At 49.8% G+C, this 18,576-nt stretch overlaps 1 protein-coding gene across 5 annotated transcripts in view; it reads left to right on the forward strand.

The window, feature by feature from the left end:
- The first annotated feature begins 355 nt into the window (after positions 1–355).
- BCL2L1 (BCL2 like 1) overlaps positions 356–18,576 on the forward strand; it is a 50,341-nt gene continuing 32,120 nt past the window's right edge. Inside the window, exons 1-2 of one of the 5 annotated variants that reach the window (XM_081255608.1) lie at positions 356–480; positions 2,001–2,676. In XM_081255608.1, coding sequence (XP_081111734.1) covers positions 2,113–2,676 — 564 coding nt within the window. In that variant the 5' untranslated portion in view covers positions 356–480; positions 2,001–2,112. The other 4 variants (XM_081255609.1, XM_081255611.1, XM_081255610.1 and 1 more) reach the window with 4 other exon arrangements.

Consider the following 18,576-nt stretch of genomic DNA (forward strand, 5'->3'; position numbering starts at 1 on the left):
TGCAGCGTATACTAGGGACTTCACAAATAACAACTTTTTTAATCATCACAATAACTCAATGAGGGAGGTTGGTTTTTACTCATTTTACAGTTAAGGATAATTGAGGCACGCAGCAGTTGAGTAACTTGCCCAACCGGCAAAGCTGGAATCCCAGACACAAGGTTCTTAGCCACAACGCGATGCTTTTTCGATATATAAATTGACGGGTGGATGTAACTGGCTAAATGAATGAATAATGGAAATGTGAACGTAAACATTGATTTTTTTTTCCTTGCGTCTCCGGGTTCCCCAGCTCTACCGCAAGGGGGCGCTCTCGCCCAGTTCTTGACGCCGGTCGTCAAGGCGCGCACTCCCCTTGCGTCTCGGGCTCGCGCGCGCTGCCGCGGCACCGGAAGTGACTGAGCTTGCAAGTTCTCCCGGTCTCTTCAGGGGAAACTGAGGCCGACTCGTTCGGAAGAGACAGCGCGAGCCTTCAGCCAGGTAGGCCGGCCCAGGTCCACGGCGCGGAACTTGGCCGCGAAGAGCGCTCGCGTCCGAAAACGACCTGGCCCATGAAGGGGGTATGTGGCCCCCCACGGTTCGCGGGGCTCGCAGGTGAGAGCGCCGCCTCCCCTGTGCGTGGCAGGCCCTGCGCCCAATGGGAGCCCTCGCCGTCCTGCTTGCGTGCTAGCTGGACTCGCTGATTGGTTACGCCGGGGCGGGCCGCCGGGGGGAGACCCCTCCTCCCAGAAAGGTCTAGGGGGCGCCCCTGAGGGAGAGCAGTTGCCTAGCAACGGGGCGGTGGCCGGGCGGGTACCCGGCCCAACGCGCGGAGGAAGCTGCGAGGCCGCAGCCCACCCACCCCGGGCTCCGGAGAGGTGCAGCCCCCGGCCCCCAAGCCCTCCCGGGGGCGCCAGGAAGCCGCCTGTCCCCAGGAAAACGTGGTCTCAGCTGTGGGGGGTCTCGAGCTGGCCTCGACCCCTCTCTCTGACACGAGAAGAGGCCCGGCGCCTCACCCTCGCCCGGTCTTTGTGCAGGGCGCCGGCGGCCATTGTGTCCGTGCGGGGAATGGAGGACCCGGCAATCCCGCACCGCCACCGCCACGTCCAGGGCCTTTGGGGAATTCAGAGAAAACCAGCGGCGTTTCTGGGGGGTCCCCGGCTTTCAGCCTCCCAGAAAGGCCCGGGGATGGCCTTTCCACAGTCAGAGCGCAGATCCGAGGCAGTTTTTCCCTCTCTCCGCCCCTCATCGAAACCTTGAGCCCCATTGAGAAGTCCCCTCAGGGTTTCTTCGGAAGCCTCACCTTGGGCTGGTACTTAAATAGAAAAAACCAAAAACTAAACCTCACACCAGCCATCTCCGAGAGAGTTCTCCTGGCTCCCAGTAGGAGGCGGAGAGCCAAGGGGCGTACAAGAGCGAGGGGGCTGGGCTCCCGGGTGGCTGGAGGCCGCGGCTGCTGAGCGGCCGCCCTCGATCTGGGCGATGGAGGAGGAAGCAAGCGAGGGGGCCGGTTCTTGAGCTTCGTAATTCCTGTGTCGCCTTCTGAGCTCTCAGTCCGCCGGGTCGCATGATCCCTCCAGCCGGAGCTGCTTTTATTGCCAGCCGCCGCGAGGCCGGTTGAGTTACCGGCATCCCGGCTGCCACCTCCTAGCCCGACCTATGATACAAAAGATTTTCCGGGGGCTGCACCTGCCTGCCGTTGCCCGAGACATTTGAATGTAGGTGGTGCGGGGGTGGGGTTGGGGGGCAGACTGCCCATTGGGGTGACTTTCTGAGGAAGACATTTTGGGGAAAATGGGATGGTTGAGGTAAAAAAAAAAAAAAAAAAAAGCCGGTGTGATGATTCAGAGCCCACTGGTGCTTTCAATTTGACTTCATTGAAGTCCCTTGGAAGCTAGACCCAGACCTTCATAAGAGCCGCAAAGAACCCAGTGCTGGTACCTGGAGGGGGAATGGGATGTTGTAGGGTAAATGGCATGCATATTAATTTTTTTTTCCTGAAGCTCTTTCTCTCCCTTCAGAACCTTATCTTGGCTTTGGATCTCAGAAGAGAACCACTAAGCAGAGACCAGACTCAGTGAGTGAGCAGGTGTTCTGGACAATGGACTGGTGGAGCCCATCCCTACTATAAAAATGTCTCAGAGCAATCGGGAGCTGGTGGTTGACTTTCTCTCGTACAAGCTTTCCCAGAAAGGATACAGCTGGAGTCAGTTTAGTGATGTGGACGAGAACAGAACTGAGGCCCCAGAAGGGACTGAATCAGACATGGAAACCCCCAGTGCCATCAATGGCAACCCATCCTGGCACCTGGCGGACAGCCCTGCGGTGAATGGAGCCACTGGCCACAGCAGCAGCTTGGATGCCCGGGAGGTGATCCCCATGGCAGCGGTGAAGCAAGCGCTGAGGGAGGCAGGCGATGAGTTTGAACTGAGGTACCGGCGGGCATTCAGCGACCTGACATCCCAGCTCCACATCACCCCAGGGACGGCATATCAGAGCTTTGAGCAGGTAGTGAACGAACTCTTCCGGGATGGGGTGAACTGGGGTCGCATTGTGGCCTTTTTCTCCTTCGGTGGGGCACTGTGCGTGGAAAGCGTAGACAAGGAGATGCAGGTATTGGTGAGTCGGATTGCAGCTTGGATGGCCACTTACCTGAATGACCACCTAGAGCCTTGGATCCAGGAGAACGGCGGCTGGGTAAGGACCACGCCCCTTGTGTGTCCCTTTTCCTTGGCCTCTGATCAGATTCCCAACAGCCTTTCCCCTATGTCTCTTTCTCTTGTGCTGGGTGATTATTGGAGACGTTTGCTAAGGAGATGTGACTGGCCTCATTGCACCACAAGAGGTTAACTGTTCTGAAATACAGATGACCTAGTTCTGCAAGGACCAGACATCTTCATTCTGGTCATCCTCATGACCATACTCTTTCATACTTGTGTTCCAGTTTCTCTGCAGAGGAAAACATAGCCTGTGTGTTCATTTGGCCCCAAACCCTTGAGAGTGGGAAGTTAGTCCAGTGTTCCCCTCACCCTGACATAATGGCTCACCATGCTAAGGGGTGATGAGTGTAATGCTTGGAGACGATAGTGAGTATCAGTGACCCACAAGCCCCTTCAATCTTACTCCCCTGGGATGTCAATCCTGCCCCGGGCCTCCCTCCCCCAAATCAAGTTCCCTTTATTTTAGAGTTTGCATGACCAGACTTTGCATCCCACTGGCTTGGATGGCTGAGGATTGTCTGATTTTAGGGTGTAAGCTGTGCCTGTGGGCCAATTGTGTTTGTGCTGCGCCCCTATGTTCGTTGGCTCTAAAGTGTGCAACTTTCTGTGTGGTTGGCCAGTTTGCGGAGCTCTTGCTGTGTCACTCATTAAGCCCAGGGACTTTGCACCTCACTGCCTGGGGTCGGTTGGGGAGCTCCAGCTGTTACGCCTGTTGCTTTCCGGCCGGGGCCCTGGGGCCTCTTCACTGAGCACTGTTTGCTGGCAAAGCAAGAACCTGGTCTGTGGGGCTCCTTGGAACACTGAGATTCAGTGACAGACTTCAGAATCAAACTGACACAGGTGTGAGTTCCAGCCCTGTCACGTAACTAGCCGTGTGACCTTGGACAGGCCAGTTTACCTTGAGCCTCAGCTTCTTCCACTAAAAGAATGTGGCAAGCCCTCCTTGCCTTGCAGTCCTTGGAGCTAATGTGAGCACAGTGATGGACACCAGCAAGTTTGCTGTAGTAGTTGTCGTTGGTCCCAGGTACACTTTCTGGGCCCAGCAGTTGTGCCTCGTTCCTTTGCCAGGAAAGAGAATTCCCTTGCCCGTCACCAAGTCAGGATGAGCTAGTGGTGAGAGATTCTTTACTGGTGGTCATTGTAGGCAGTTTTTGCTTTTCTGCAGTGAGCTCAGTTCTATCTCCTTGCTTATCTCCCTGCCTCGGGGAGGGGCAGGGCTTCTGAGAGGTATTTTGTCCCCTCAGGAAACCCAGAAAATCAAGCAACCTGTGGAAAATAAGTCATTGATTGAAGGAGCTGAGGTGGAAAGGGCCATGCATCATGGACACAGGAATGTTAAGAATGCAATTATCCAGAGGCTGGGCCTAGGGTGTGGTAGGCACTTCAGTTTACCACAGAGCAAGGGACCTCCTGGAACCCCACCCCCTGTCTTATTTCCCATTTCTTTGCAACTTCATCAACTCTTCCTAGTGCCAGTTCTTGTAAAAGGCAAAGGGGTCAAGTCAGTAGAGGTCCGAAGACTGGGGTGGGGTTGCGGAAGGTAAAGGTGGAGGGCTTTCTTTAGCTAAGGCTGACCAGACTTGAAAGCTTTTCTGTAAATGAACTCCCTGGGGGGATAAATGATTAAATAGTTCCTGTTGATTTGTGGGATGACCTCTCTTATTCCCTCCTGCTTTGATTCTCTTTGGGGGCAAGTATTTGTTTAACTTATTACAGGAGGGGCAGGATTCCAGCATTTCTGACACACCCTCTGAGGCATCTCCAAGTAGAGACTTGGGCCATTTGCCCACTTTGCCTGACTGTTGTCTTTGGCCGGTGGTCCTAATACAGGTGGGTTGTTGCCAGCTATTAACAAAAGGCAATGTGGTAGAGGTTCCTGGCCTGCCAGACAGCCTCTGAGAGGACCAGAGAATTGCTAGTCACCCAGTATTGCACGTAGAAAGAGGTTTTAGACACAGCAGCACTGGGCAAGTTCGTTAGATCACCACTGGATTGAAATTCCATCTTCTGTCTCTTTGCTCAAGAATTATCAGAGCCCGTTGGACAGCATACCATATGTTACTTCCTCTTGGTGAACAGAGGGGATGTGTGCAGAAGAGCCAGTTATGTCAGAACCATTTCTGGGCACGCATTCTCCCTGAGGCCAGGAGGTAAAGAACATGTGACATGGGATCCTTTGGGTAGAAGGTACCCGCCCACGCCCCTCTCAGGGACCATCCTGTTTGACTTACCGACTGGCTACTGCAGTGGCATCTCATAACCTTTCTGGAGGCTGTGGCTGGGGGATCCATGAGTGTAGGAGTTACGGGCCATTCCACCCTAGGATATGCTCTAAATTTAGCATCCCTACAGGAAAGGAAAAGGAAATGAGCCTTTACAGAGTACATTTTATGCATGAGGCATTATGTTAGGTGTTTTACTTATGCAACCAAAATTCACTGAGCATCTACTATGAGGCAGGCATGTGCTAGGTGCTGGCCATAAGCAAAACATGGTACTTTCTTTCATGGAAATGACATGCTATTTCATGTACTCCACACAGTAACCTTCTAAGGTAGGTGGGTTTATTCCCAGTTTACATAGGAAGCTCCTGGTAGCTAAGTGACTGGCCCCAGGTATTCCTCAGCCAGTTAAGTGACTGAGTGAGAACTTACACCTAGGTGGGCCTGACTCCAAAGCCTAAACTCTTTCCCTCCATTTCAGGTTGTCCTAGGAGTAATAATGTGAGCCAGAGGTGCTGTAGGGCCAAGCACAACATGCCTGTGGAGGTGCTCACTCAAGTCTGTGGTGCTGGCCTTGTTCAGGCGTTGCAGGAAGAACAGCACCTTTGTTGGCAGTAGCGGGCTGCCAAAGGCATGTGTGTAGCCTCCACACATTCTGGCACTGGTAAAACTCAAGTGGGTATCAGGGTTTTGCCCAGTGAGAGTGGGCTTCTTGTTAATTTTTCATTGTTAAAACTTTCTCAAGCCCTACCAGTAGGTAAGAATTGTGTGCATAAAGGGAGAAGATGGCCTGCTCCAGGTATGTCTACTTAATTGTGGGTGATGCTCCAAGGACTGGAATTCCACACATATAACCACACCACCGCCTACCTGGAGTCACCTGCCAAGATGCTGAACCTGTTTATCTCTCTTGTCCATCCATCTCTCCCACCTGTAAAATGAAATAATGATAGCCACCATAGCTTGACTCTAGTAAAGGATCTAGAACAAAGGCTGTCTTTGGGCCTTAATTGTAGGATGGAGGCACCTCTTTTAATGAATGGGCTATCTGCCTATGAAAACTGAACTTTGCCCCCAGAGTTTCTTGAGAAACAAAGCCAGCCGCTGAGATGTTCACTAGAATGATAGGGACAGAGTGTTTCTGGGGCTTTCCAATGGGAATGTGGACAGTTATGTGGTGGGGACCCAGGTGGGCCAGGCCATTTTGTTATCACTGTCCCTGGGAAACCCCTTAGCTTGATGGAAACACCATTGTTGAAAGCAATGAACAGTTGTTCGGGGCGGGGCGGGGGGAGCGGAGAAACCATAATTTGGCCTTTCCCAGGCTGCATAGCTCTGTGGTCTTCTAGTTTCTGTAGGTTTCTTCTTGCCTGTTCTGTCTTCTTTGGCACTGATGTATGCTTCGCTGAAGCACCTCAGCGACTTTTGCAGATCTCAGCAGCTGTTCACAATTCTGTGGTTTTCTTGGGGAAACCCCATTAGAAACCCCAAACGTGGAAATTTTTAGTAATCTCGTTCAGGTCCCAAAGTGAGGTAGAAATGTCTCAGGGGCTCCCCCTCAAAACACCCGGTTCTTCTGGATGTACATTTGAAGTTGCCCTTAAAACACCATCACCATCACAGGGTTTTCCAGGCTTCCTGAGACTGATTTCCCCAGTAGCCCCACAGAGCCCTTCAGCTTCTGGTAGAAAATACCCAAGTATTTTTTCAGGGGGCCCCAACGGAACCTAGAGGGTTTTCTTGGCTTTTGTGTGGGTAGTCACCAGATTTCTCTGGGCTACAGGAAGCAGCATTTGTTACTTGTCCCTTCCCCAGCAGGTATCTGTCCTGAGGTCAGTGGCTTGAGCGTCCTCCCTGGTTTTTCCAGTGCCCTCAGCCTTCCATTACAGGGCTTTATTTTAGCAGCCATGGTTTTGTCTGGGTTTAGCATGGATAGATTTAGGGGTAATTCCCAGTGAACTGCTCTTCTACAGAAACATAATCTCCTACTACCTAATGAGCAGGGCTCTGTCCCCACCCCCAACCTTCAACCTAATTCCATGGAGTTCCTCCCCAAGGACTCCCTCTCTTTTCTTTGAAGGAGCCACTCTGCTCCTGGATCCGCTTCTCTTCTGTCTCTCCAGCCGACAGTCTGTCTTCCCCGTTCCCAGTTGGCAGATCTGAGTCAGACAATCCCACTGGGTCTTTTTGTTTAGCCTGGGGAAGAGAAGACCCAGGAGACCACTGTCACTGGTTTCAAATATCTGCAGGAAGAGGGGCTAAGCCTTTTTATTGGTATAGTAGCCAGAAGAACTTGGATAGGTAAATCACAGTGGTAGAGTTTAAATTAGTATAAAGAAGACATCTAACACTACCATACCTCTACCAGGTTTAGGAACTTCCTGAGGGTGGAGTCTACATCTTGTCCATACTTGTTTAGTCAGCACTGAGCAGAGGTCTTAGGCGTAGCAGGTACCTAATGAAAGAGAAGCCTTCTAAATTTCTGAAGAAACAGACACTTATCAAACCAGAATAATAGTAATAGGAATTGCCCTTTATCTAATCATTCATTCATTTTTTTAAAAATTTATTTTTGGCTGCGTTGAGTCTTCATTGCTGCGCGTGGGCTTCTCTAGTTGTGGAGAGCAGGGGCTACTTTTCATTGGGTGTGCGGGCTTCTCACTATGGTGGCTCCTCTTGTTGCGGGGCACAGGCTCTAGGCGTGCGGGCTTCAGTAGTTGTGGCTCACGGGCTCTAGAGCACAGGCTCAATAGTTGTGGCACACGGGCTTACATGCTCCGTGGCACGTGGGATCTTCCTGGACCAAGGCTCGAACCCGTGTCCCCTGTATTGGCAGGCAGATTCTCAACCACTGTGCCACCAGGGAAGTCCCTAAACATTCATTCATTGATTCAGATAATATTAATTGAGCTCCTACTGTGTGTCAGGCTGTCCTAGGCACTAGCAGTACAGCATTAAATAAAATTAACTTTCTGCATTGTGGAGCTTACATTCTAGTGGGGAGAAACAGACAGCGTGTAATTACATATATACATAACGTGTATCAGGTGATACTAAGTGCTATGAAGAAAATGAAGCACATTGAGGCATAGGGCATGCCTAGCAAAGGAGGTAAGGCTGCAATTTTAAAAGAGTGCATAGAGAAGGCATCACCAGAAGGTAATATTTGAGCCAAGGCCTGAAGAAGGTAAGGTGGTGGTCGATGTGGGTACCTGTAGAAAGAGTGTTATAAGCAGAGGGATGGACTCAGGAGGGAGTGTGCTTGGCATGCTCAAGGATGAGCAAGAAGGTCAGTGTAGCTGGAGAAGAAACAGTAAGAGAGCGGTAGGAGGTGAGAGGGGAGAGTGGTTGGGATTGAGGGGGGAGAGGTAGCCAGGGGCCCAATCACATGGCCCTTTACAGGTGATGGTGAGGACTTGGCTTTGGTAGAATGAGAGAGAGGCCAGGAGAAGATTAGAAGCAGGGGTGAAATGATCTGAATTCTGCAAGGGTGGCAGCCAGGAGCCCAGTGAAGAGGCTGGTGAAAGCTGTCAAGTGAGAAAGAAGAGTGGCTTGGATCAGGAGGTAGAGGTGGAAATGGTGAAAAGGGACCAAGACCAGGCTTGCACATGGCATATTGATGGGTCTGGCCACCTTGAAAGCCACATTTTTTAACCACTTGGAGATCATAGAATCAGGGCTAAATAAGCTAGATATTCTTCTGGGATAGTCTCTTCAAATGTGGTGTCCTGAATGGTCCTCCTCCACTCTAGCGCTATTTCTGTGTGAATAACTGCACCATGTCTGGGTTGAGGTCCCACATCACCCATGTCTAGCTCTGTGACCTTGGGGGCAAGCTCCTTGAACTCTCTGAACCTTGGGGCAAATATTACCTGCCTCACAAGTCCATGGCGAAGACCTAACGAGATCTGCCGGAGATGCATAGAGCCCGGCATGGGTTGGTATCATAATTCTGATCATCTTTGCCACAGAACTCGTGTTGGAGACCCATTCACAGAATCTACAGCGTCTGTTCTCCCTTGTTTGGACTTCGTAGTAACCTTTGGGCACATCCTTAGGGCAGGCAGGCCCTAGCAGTGTTCCTGTCCTGCCAGGAGCTCCGTAGCGTTCCTCTGCATGGTCGTCAAGCACTGGTCTTAGTCAGGATCCCAGTTCTAGTCTCAAATCTGCCTTGACTCACTGTCTCACTTCGGCCAAGTCATTTTACCCCTAGGCCCCAGTTTCCCCATCTGTAAGATGGAGGATTGAAGTTGAGTCTAGGAATCCTGCTTCTCATGACCCTAGGCCTTGTGGATTCCATCATTATGGCATATTTCACGATAGTTATGCTTTAGGATGGCTCTTTCCTATCAACAGCTGCAGCACTTTAATTGCTAAAAATTAACTAATCCCAGTGTTAATGTAGGGTAGTTTATCACTGACCCCACAATATTTCTACTTCACGTTTATGTAGCACTTTACAGTTTAGAAAGCACTTTCATATCCACCTTGCCTTTAAAATTTTTTTTAAATTTTTTATTATTTTTTTTAATGGAGTGAGTTCTGCTCATTATTTCCCTGAGGGACTGTGGTTCCAGTGTTCCCAGATACTTTGTATTTTTTTGGCCGTGCAGCATGCAGGATCTTAGTTCCCTGATGAGGGATCGAACCTGTGCCCCTGCAGTGGGAGTCCTAACCACCGACTGCCAGGGAATTCCCCCTACCTTGCCTTTCTGATGCTTATAACCAACCACCCAGGGAGGTGAGCAGAGAGAAATCAGGCTGAGAAAGATGAAGTGACTTGCCCAAGGTTACATCAGGAGGAAGATGCAGGTTTTGGGCTTTCAAATCTGGACTAGACCACTTATGTCATGTGTGACCTTGGGCAAGTCTTTTAACTTGTAAATGGCTATAATAATAGCGCTTTGCTCTGAAGATTCAGTGAGTTAATTCATGTCGAAAGGCTCTCAGAATAGTGACTGTCAGTATCAGCAGCAACCAGCAGCCACAACCAAGGGCTCCTTCAGTCACATCATCTGGCTTCCCGTTTATTACATATTGATTTTTGTAAATAGTGTTTTTGCAGAAAGAAACTGCCTTTGGGACCTTCTGCTACTTGGTTTCATCCCTGATGAGACTCTCAGGCCAAGCCGGAGCCTTAAGGCTAGCTCCAAGCTACAGGGCTTTTTGGGCAGACTCCAGAGCTCCCCTCGGAACTAGAGGTTTTTCTCTCACTCTTCAGGAAATGCCATTGCAATGACTTCCATGGACTGCTTCCTGTCCCAGCCCTGCAGTCAGATTCTTGCTGGCTAGAGTGTGGAAATTGTAAAGTAATATCCCTAAAGGCTCCCCGCTCACACAAACTCCTTTTTTTGGCCATGTCTCTCCCTTTCCTCTTGTCAGTTACTTTCTTTGCTTCCTCCCCCTTCACCCTTCACCTAGCTTCTCTCTCCAGCCTGTGATCATCCCTTTAAGGTTTAGAAAATGCATTTCCACTGAGTTCTGTTCAGAGTTTTCCACCTACCCCACACTGGGGGTTGGTCAGAACTCCTGGGTTCTCTCCTGGCTCCACACTAAGTAGCAGTTTTAGTCTTGGACTCCCCCTAGAGGGACATTAAACCTGTCGCTTGCAGTGCCTTGTGTCATCCATTAACCCTGGGTTCCCCCGGGGTCCCCACCCCACACCCCGCACAGGCCTGGGACTCCTAAGAGAGGTCTTAGAGGTTGGCACGTAGAAATCCTGCCTCGTGGAGACCGATGACAGAGAGAAGAGTGAAGTGGAGCCTGCCACTCCCTCCCCGAGGTCACCTTTCAGGAGGAAGCTAGAAGGTTGAAAACCTTGTTGGACAATCATCTGAGGAATGGGAGCTAGCCTGGGAGGGGATTGGAACGCACTCAACTATGCCTCAGATCCTTTGTTCCGCTCTTGAAAGGGAAACATTCCCCTCCCTCCTCCCTGGCCACACACGTGCCTTTGTTCCCCTGAGTCAGGCGGGGCCAGGAACACTGTGTCCTTCCAAGGAGCCTGACTTGCCTCCCCAGAGACTGGCCTCCTGGTCATCGGGACTGAGATTTTTGCTCAGGAGCCCCCAGCTTCATGTCCTCTCCATAGAAGAGTCTTTCTCCCAGAGGCTGAGAACTTGGCTACAAACAGCTGCCCAGGGACTTCCCTAGAATTCTTCCATGGGATACCCATGTCCCAGGGTTACACAGTCCCTCCCTCTTATTCCACTTGGTGATTAATATCATTGTTAACGTTACTATTAATAGCACCTAACATTTATCAAGTGCTTATTCTATGCCAGGCGTTGTTCAAAATGCTTTACATGTATTAATTTATTCCATTCGCAGAGCAACACTCTGAAGTTGCTACTATTATTATCCCTATTTTACAAATGAGGAAACTGAGGTACAGAGATGTTAAGCAACTTATGAAGGGTAGCATGCTTAGTAAGTGGCAAAGCCTGTGAGGGTAGCTTCCAAGCTCCCACTTTTAAACACTACACCTTGCCCCCTCTCCTGACTGTACCAGTGTCTAAATGATTGTTGACATTTATTCAGTGCTCACTGTGTGACAGGGCTTTCACCAATTTAATCTCTGTGTTACTGTCCAGCAACCTCAGCATTACAGGACAGTGAGATGTGGGGGGACCCAGTTAGTGGGAAGCAGAGTCAGGATTTGAAACCAAGTTTGTCTAACTCCAAGCCTGTGTTCTTTATCTCTAAGCCATCTTTAAAAACCCTACAAGGTAGGTGGTGTCATCTTCATTTTATAGTTGAGAAGACTGAGACTCAGAGAAAAGTGACATGCTCAGGGCCACACAGGCTAGTGCCAGGACGACCCGGGCTTCAAACCTGAGGTGCTTGTCTTCACAAAACTTCATTGCCTTAGTGGTCTGTAGCCTGATGATAATTGCTTTTATATGCATGATAACACTTTATAACTTACCAGACTTCTTTGTATACATGATTTCACAGTGAGGTGGGTATGTTCAGTCCCATTTCAGGGAGGAAACTAAGGCAAGGGGCCTTAGTCCCACAGTAAATGGCTTAGAATTCTAGCTTTTAACTCAGTGTTATCGATGTTGCCTGCCTTCCCTAAAGTGGGATTCATTGCTTGGAGCTGTCTTCAGAGTTTTGTTGCATTTGTTAAATCAGCAAATACTGGTGAATACTTTATTTGCGCTAAGGGCTGGGGATACTGTGGGTACTGCAGTGAGGGGGACCGGGTCCCATCCCTCAATGGTCTGTTTCCATGCCCCACACCTTGGGCCTTGCTGGTGTCTTTCTGCCATCTGAGTCAGGCTGTGTGCATCACCCATCCGTTCCCTCAGCTCCCAGACACACGAGGCAAGGGTCATGGTAGTACGTATTGATCACTTTCTACATACCCATAGATAAAACTCTGCACTCAGATTTGAAACTTAGCTTAATTTCTTGCTGGTAGACAAATCAGCTTTAAATTCTCATCCATAAATCTGAGAGAATAGTACCAGCCTACCAGAGTAAGCGAGGCTCAACTGAGAAAGTGAAATGCAAAAGTGTTTTTTTAGTAATAATGACAGGTGCTATGTGTTGAGTGCTTGCTCTGTGCCAGGTGCTATGTTTATGCCCCTGACATAATCATCTTGTTTGGTCTTCACAACTGCTTTGGTGTGAAGATGGAGAATCCAGAGCTTCAAGAGGCTTTATAGCATTTCCACGGCACCACACCTTGTAAGAGGCAGAGCTGGGTCTTGCACCCAGCTGTATCTCATGCCAAAGCCTACCCTCAAGTCACAGCATCATTGCTTCTTTGCAGGCCTGGACTGGCTTACTTTACCCTGAGTACCTGGCACAGGACCTGGGGTTGGGCAAGGGCTCAGCCAGGATCTGCTCAATGAACATGAAGGGTTGTTATTATTAGATGCAGGTTAAGCTACAAAAATATCTCTGTCCTTAAGGAAGCAAACTCATTTAAAGCAGTAGGAATAGATTCACAGCCCTTGGTGAATGGCTCCAGGCAAACTGTGCCAAATCTGTATTGTAGACTCCAGAAATGGAAGAGGACAGACCCCCTGGCTGCATCCCACAGGTGCCCTGGACCCCTGCCAAACCAGCCCACTTCCACCATCAGCTAGCTACTCAATTGGTGGCTTGGTCCAGGGACCTCCACCCTCAGCCTGCATCACCCCATGTACCTTCTCCCTCACCAACTGCATTACCAGCCCAAACCCTAGTGTCAGGAAGGAGAAAGGTCACTAGAGCCTTGAATAATAGCTTCCTCAGCAGTGTGCCTTTGTGCAGTTCACACCGAGTCCTTAGTTTTCTCATCTGTAAGATGAAGGTAGTAATCATCCCTTAATGAAGATAGTGGTAGTAATCTCTTTGTCATAGGCTTGCCTGGATCACTCTTCCCCTAGATCTGATCAGGGCTGTCTTAGCATTTAGGTCACAACTCAAATATCACCTCTCCTAAAGAGTAAAGAGGCCACCTTTGTTTACCTCTTTACTGCCTGACTCCTCTTGTAAAAACTAAGCTCCTGGAGTGTAGGGGGTTTGTTTCAAGTTTCTTTCATCCCCAGCATCTAGCAGAGTGCTTGGCACATGGGATCCACTCGGTGAATACTTGCTGAATGAGTGAGTGACTCTGTAGCCTACCTAGCACAGTGCCTGAATACAGTATGCTCAGTCGGTGTCAGGCATCATTACTACCTACTAGGAAAATGTGGACCATGAAGGCTTTCAGTAGGTGAAACGAATGTGGCAAGGGCAGCCTTGATAGGTAAGAAAGATCCAGACAGAGCTGGAGGGTGGAGTGTGTATGAAGCATTTGGGAGACGGTGAAGAGGCAGTCTGGCAGCAGAGGGTCTGGGCTGTCAGTAAAGCTGGTCAGGGAGAAGGGAATGGTGACTGATGGTGGAGGCCCCTGGGCAGAGGGATGGGGATAGTTGCTGGTAGAGGTGGGCCCAATGGGGAGAGGCCCAACACCAGAGCCATGCAGCCAGGTCTCTAGTTATCGCTGGCAGAGAGAATCCCTTGCCAGCCAGGGCTCAGCAGGGAGAAAAAAGCCAGATGCACCTGCGACCTGTGGATCAGGTAGGCTGCCGTGGTTGTTATTTTGGGGCTCCAGGCCAGGTGCAGATTCAAAGGCTTGATTGAAGCCTTTTGGCAACTCTGGTCTCAGCAGGGGAAACATCATCTGTCTCCTGCCACCTGTGGCAACAATGCCAGGAAGGTACCCTGGGCAGGCCCAAAGGGACCCAGCTTTCTTGCTGCCCTCATGGAGTAAGAAATACCCCCCAGGAGAGGCCACTCCTTCCCTGCCCCACAGCTCCCTTTCCGAAGGGCTAAGGTGGCAATAAGGTACCTCCTGTCCAAGAGGCCCCCATAGTTCCGCCCCATGGAAGGCAGCGGTGGGGCATTGGGAGCCGTTGACAGCTGGGCCCAGCTAGGGGGAGGGGTCAGTTTGGGAGCAGGTGCAGATTTCGGGGAGGGCGGGGCCTGAAGGGAAGTAGGGATCTTGGTAAACTGCAAAATTTCCCTCCCCATCCCCCATCCCCAGACACAGCTGGCTTCTCCAGGAACCTGATGACCTAGTTACAATGCTTAGAAATTGTTAGCTCAGCTTGCAGTTCAGGGCTGTGCCAGTCTCTCCTCTCTGAGTCTTCTTGGGTCCAAAAGGTACCCTGGCATTCCCCTGTGGGGCTTCCATGTGCAGGACACACACCACGTCACATGTACGGGCTTCTTGTCCAAGAGAGGAAAGAAGCAGTCATGCTTTTTCCCTTCTTCCCTGGTGTGCCCCACCCCTCCCCAGCTCAGGGAAAAGACTCCCCTGCCCCTATCCCCTCCTTCCTTCTGTCTCTCTTATGGGGGGGGGTGGCAAATGAAGGTCACAGACTTCTCCCCTGGAGGTTCAGCAGAGAGGGAGAGAGTCCCGTTGCCCTAGGGATAGCTTGAGCTTACTTAACCTTTCCCTCTCTGTCTGATGTTCAGACCTGATAAAAGTGGGGGAGGAAGAATCTTTTGGGGGCTCTGGAGGTCCCAGTCCTCCCAGGAAGCAGCTGCTCTTGGTATTCTTGATGTTTGCATCTCCAGTGCCTCCCTGGGAGAAATGCCATTACTGTTCAGAGCCAGATACAAAATTTGACAAACCAGTGCTGAATCCTACTTGCTCTGTAGATAACCTTGGACAAATTGCTTAATCTCTCTCAGCCTTAGTTTCCTCATCTGTTAAAAGACGAAAATAATGCAGTACTTTTCTTGAAAGACTCTTTTGATCATAAAAATAAGTGGTAAGATACATGGAACATTTATCTTGGAGCCTGGCGTATGTAATTACTCAGTATGACAGCTACTATTACAGCTGTTATTAGCAGATTGCCTTCACAGGTGATCAAGAAGCTGTGATCACTATCGAGGCTACACTCCAAGAGCAGACTTTTAGGCTGACAGAGTATATGGATATCCTTTGAACCAAGAGCTTGGAGATTTTAAGACTCCTGAAGCTGGGGGCTGTAGCTCATAACCTTGTCCCCCACCTCCTCCACAAGGGCCCCAAATCATGCTGTACAGTGGGGGTTTGGCCATGGTTGCTGGCTGGGCATTTGGTGATGGGGCATATTTTCTTCGGCACTTTGCCAAGTGCCTCCAGGAAGGCAGGGATCTCCTCCTCTGCTTTATTCGCTGCTCTATCCCTAGATCCTGCCACAGAACCTGGAACATAGAAGACATTGAATCATTATTTGTTGACTGAGTGGAAGACTTAATGAGTTGAATATTTAAAGAGCGTAGGAGCATGCCTAGCATATAGTAGCTGCTTGACATGCATCTTAATGATTAAACAAGGTGCCGTGGGGACTCTGGAGTTTTCCAGGATGGCCCCACTCCTTGTTTGCTGTGTGGCTGTAAGCCTGTTGCCTCATCTGCTGAAGAAAGATAACACCCGCCTTGCCTCCCTCATGGGCTATCTGGGAGGCCCAAGGAGATGATAGATGAAAAAGCACTTTGAGAACTATAAATGTTTGGTCTTGTTGCTGCTCCTTGACTGAGGTCAGAACCCTATGTCTTTCATTCTTTCATTCATTCTTTTACTCATTAATTCATTCAACCAACAAGCACTTTTTGAGTGGAAGCAATATCCTAGCTCTCTCACTTAATCTAGCTTCATGAATTTGGACAGGTTACTTTACTTCTCTAAACCTGAACATCTATAAAATGGAAATAATAATCATTTCATAGGATTGTTGGGAGAAAGACTAAGCAAGGTGCTCTGAGCTTATTGAAGGTAGAAACTGCATCTCATTCACTGCCATCAGCTACTCTTGTGCCTAGCACTTGGTGGCTGAGTGTTTAGTGTCCAAGTTAATGAACATTATAATGATGAACGGTGTATGTAAAGTGCCCCAGCACAGAGCCTGGTATGGAGTAAAAGCTGGGTCCTTTACCAAATGCTGGGTCTTTCCCTTTCCTCTCACTGTGAGGTTTGGTCATTCATTAATTCAGCCATTGGATGCCTTTTGCAGTCTAATTACTCGGCAAGGCCAGATCTATGAGTAAGACTCAAATGGGAAGTAGAGATGACTATTAACTCCTCACCCCCGGATGTCCTCACCCACCTCTAGGCCCCACAGACTGCTGAGTGGGAGCTCTGACCGGCCAGAATCAGTGCTGCTTAAATATAAAACTGGGAGGCACAGTGGGCCTCACCCCACACTCACCTCTGATTCAAAACAAGAACAACCACCCCTTGTTCTACCCACTCTCCATCTACTACTCAGAAAAATTTCCCTTTGCTCACAGCACCCACATTCATATGGAACCCTAGGGGTTACCATATCAAGGAAGTCTCCAGGGAGTCGCTCAGAAATGGCCCTTTGGGCAGGGTCCCCTGGGACTGGGTCCAGCAGCAGGTGCAGGCAAGAGGCCCCAGGCTGGTGGCTAAGTGATGAAACTGAGAGATGTGTAGAGCCAGACAAGAAGTCAGCCCAGAGGAAACTGCCTGCCTGTCCATGCAGGTGTCCAGGCACCTGGGAGCAGTTTCTGGGTCTGATTTAGTGGTGGAAGGTAGGGTTCCAAATTAGTAGACCACGCTTCAGTGAGGAGAACCCATAGCAAAGCCTGCAGTTGGCACCCAGGTCAGTTTCCTTTGAGCCCTTCTCAGACCCCTTCAGGGTAAAAGAGGTGCTTCCTCTAGGCTCCACAGCACCTACTACTGGAAGATCTCCAGGAACAGTGGAATAATACCATAGCTCCCTTTACGGGGCCTCTGCTGTGTTTGGGGCACTGTGCTGTGAGCTTCTGAAGAGAATGGGATCATTTCATTATTGCAAGTACGGCCTCTGGAGTGGGACAGAGCTGAGTTTGAGTCTGTCTCCATCACATACCAGCTGTTTGATCTTGGGCTCATTCCTCCCCCTTTCTGAGCCTCAGCTCCCCTGTCTCAAAAATGGAGATGGTAATACCTGCCTTGTAGGGTTTTTGTAAGGATGAAATGAGATCATACATGTCGAGCTTGGCACAGATGTTATAGTAATTTTAATAATAGCTAACATTTATACAGCACTTACCCTTAAGTATTTCATATGTGTTAATTCATTGAATTCTCAAAACAGTACCATTGAGGTAGGCATTCTTACTATAATTCTCACTTTACAGGGGAGAAAAGTGAAGCATAGGGAAGTTAAGGAATTTGTACAAAGATGCTAGGTTGGTAAGTGGTGTAAAGTCGTGATTTGAACCTTAGTCTGGCTCTAAAGCCCACCGTGTTCTACCTGTGGATAAAGAGGGCCTGGTAAATGTTGCTGCTGTTTACTCTTATACCCAGCATTGTAGCTGTCTGTGGTTTTTGGTCTATCTGCTGACTTCTGAGCTCAGTGAAGGCAAGAAACCCATCTTAATCACCTTGTATCCCCAGAGACCAACATAGTACTCATAGTACTCATTAATATTTGCCTAATGGCTGAGAATATTCCCTCTCTTCATTAATCAGTCAGTAGCTCTTTATCGACCATTTCCTGTAGGCTAGATTTGAGCTAAATCCTGGGAGGAATGCAAAGTACAACTCTGCCTCTGTAAACGGAAGATTGGGTGTGTGGGGGGGGTGGGGAGAGCATTCCAGAGCACTGTGTCATGGCAGAAACTTCCACACAGGAGGCAGAAACAATACAGGTGGCTTGGGGATGTTTTCCAAGCTGGGATTCCCACCCCTCCCTGATGGGGCCACTCCCTCCATCTCCTGCAGAACAAGGTGACACAGATTCCTTGCCTCTTCCCCGGGGTAGAAACTTCTCCTTCTCTTTGCTCTCCTTATTGAGGAGGATGCATCTTTCTTGCTCTGGCAGCCAGTTTGTGGGAGCCTAGAATAATGACAGGAGGAAAAGTCAGCTATTTGGAGCTAAGAAGGGACCTTAAAAAATCACTTCTGCCCCAACACTGCAGACAGGGTGGTCTTTTGAAAACCAGTTCAGATCTTGGCACATTCTTGCTTACAACCCTCCACCCAATTGGAATAAAACCCAGTCCTTACCGAGGCCTCTAAGGCCTGCATGATCTGGTACTGGCTGCCTCTCCATCCTTCAGCACTCCCCCTTCCCCCTCTGCGCTCATGGCTCGGGGCTCCTGCTGTTCCTGGTTCCTGGCTCACTTGCCCCTGCCTGAGGGTCTGTGTAGTTGCCTGTTCCCTCTGCCTGGAG

Source organism: Mesoplodon bidens (assembly GCF_964165515.1).
Source record: "Mesoplodon bidens genome assembly, chromosome: 15".
Classification (NCBI taxonomy): Eukaryota; Metazoa; Chordata; class Mammalia; order Artiodactyla; family Ziphiidae; genus Mesoplodon; species Mesoplodon bidens.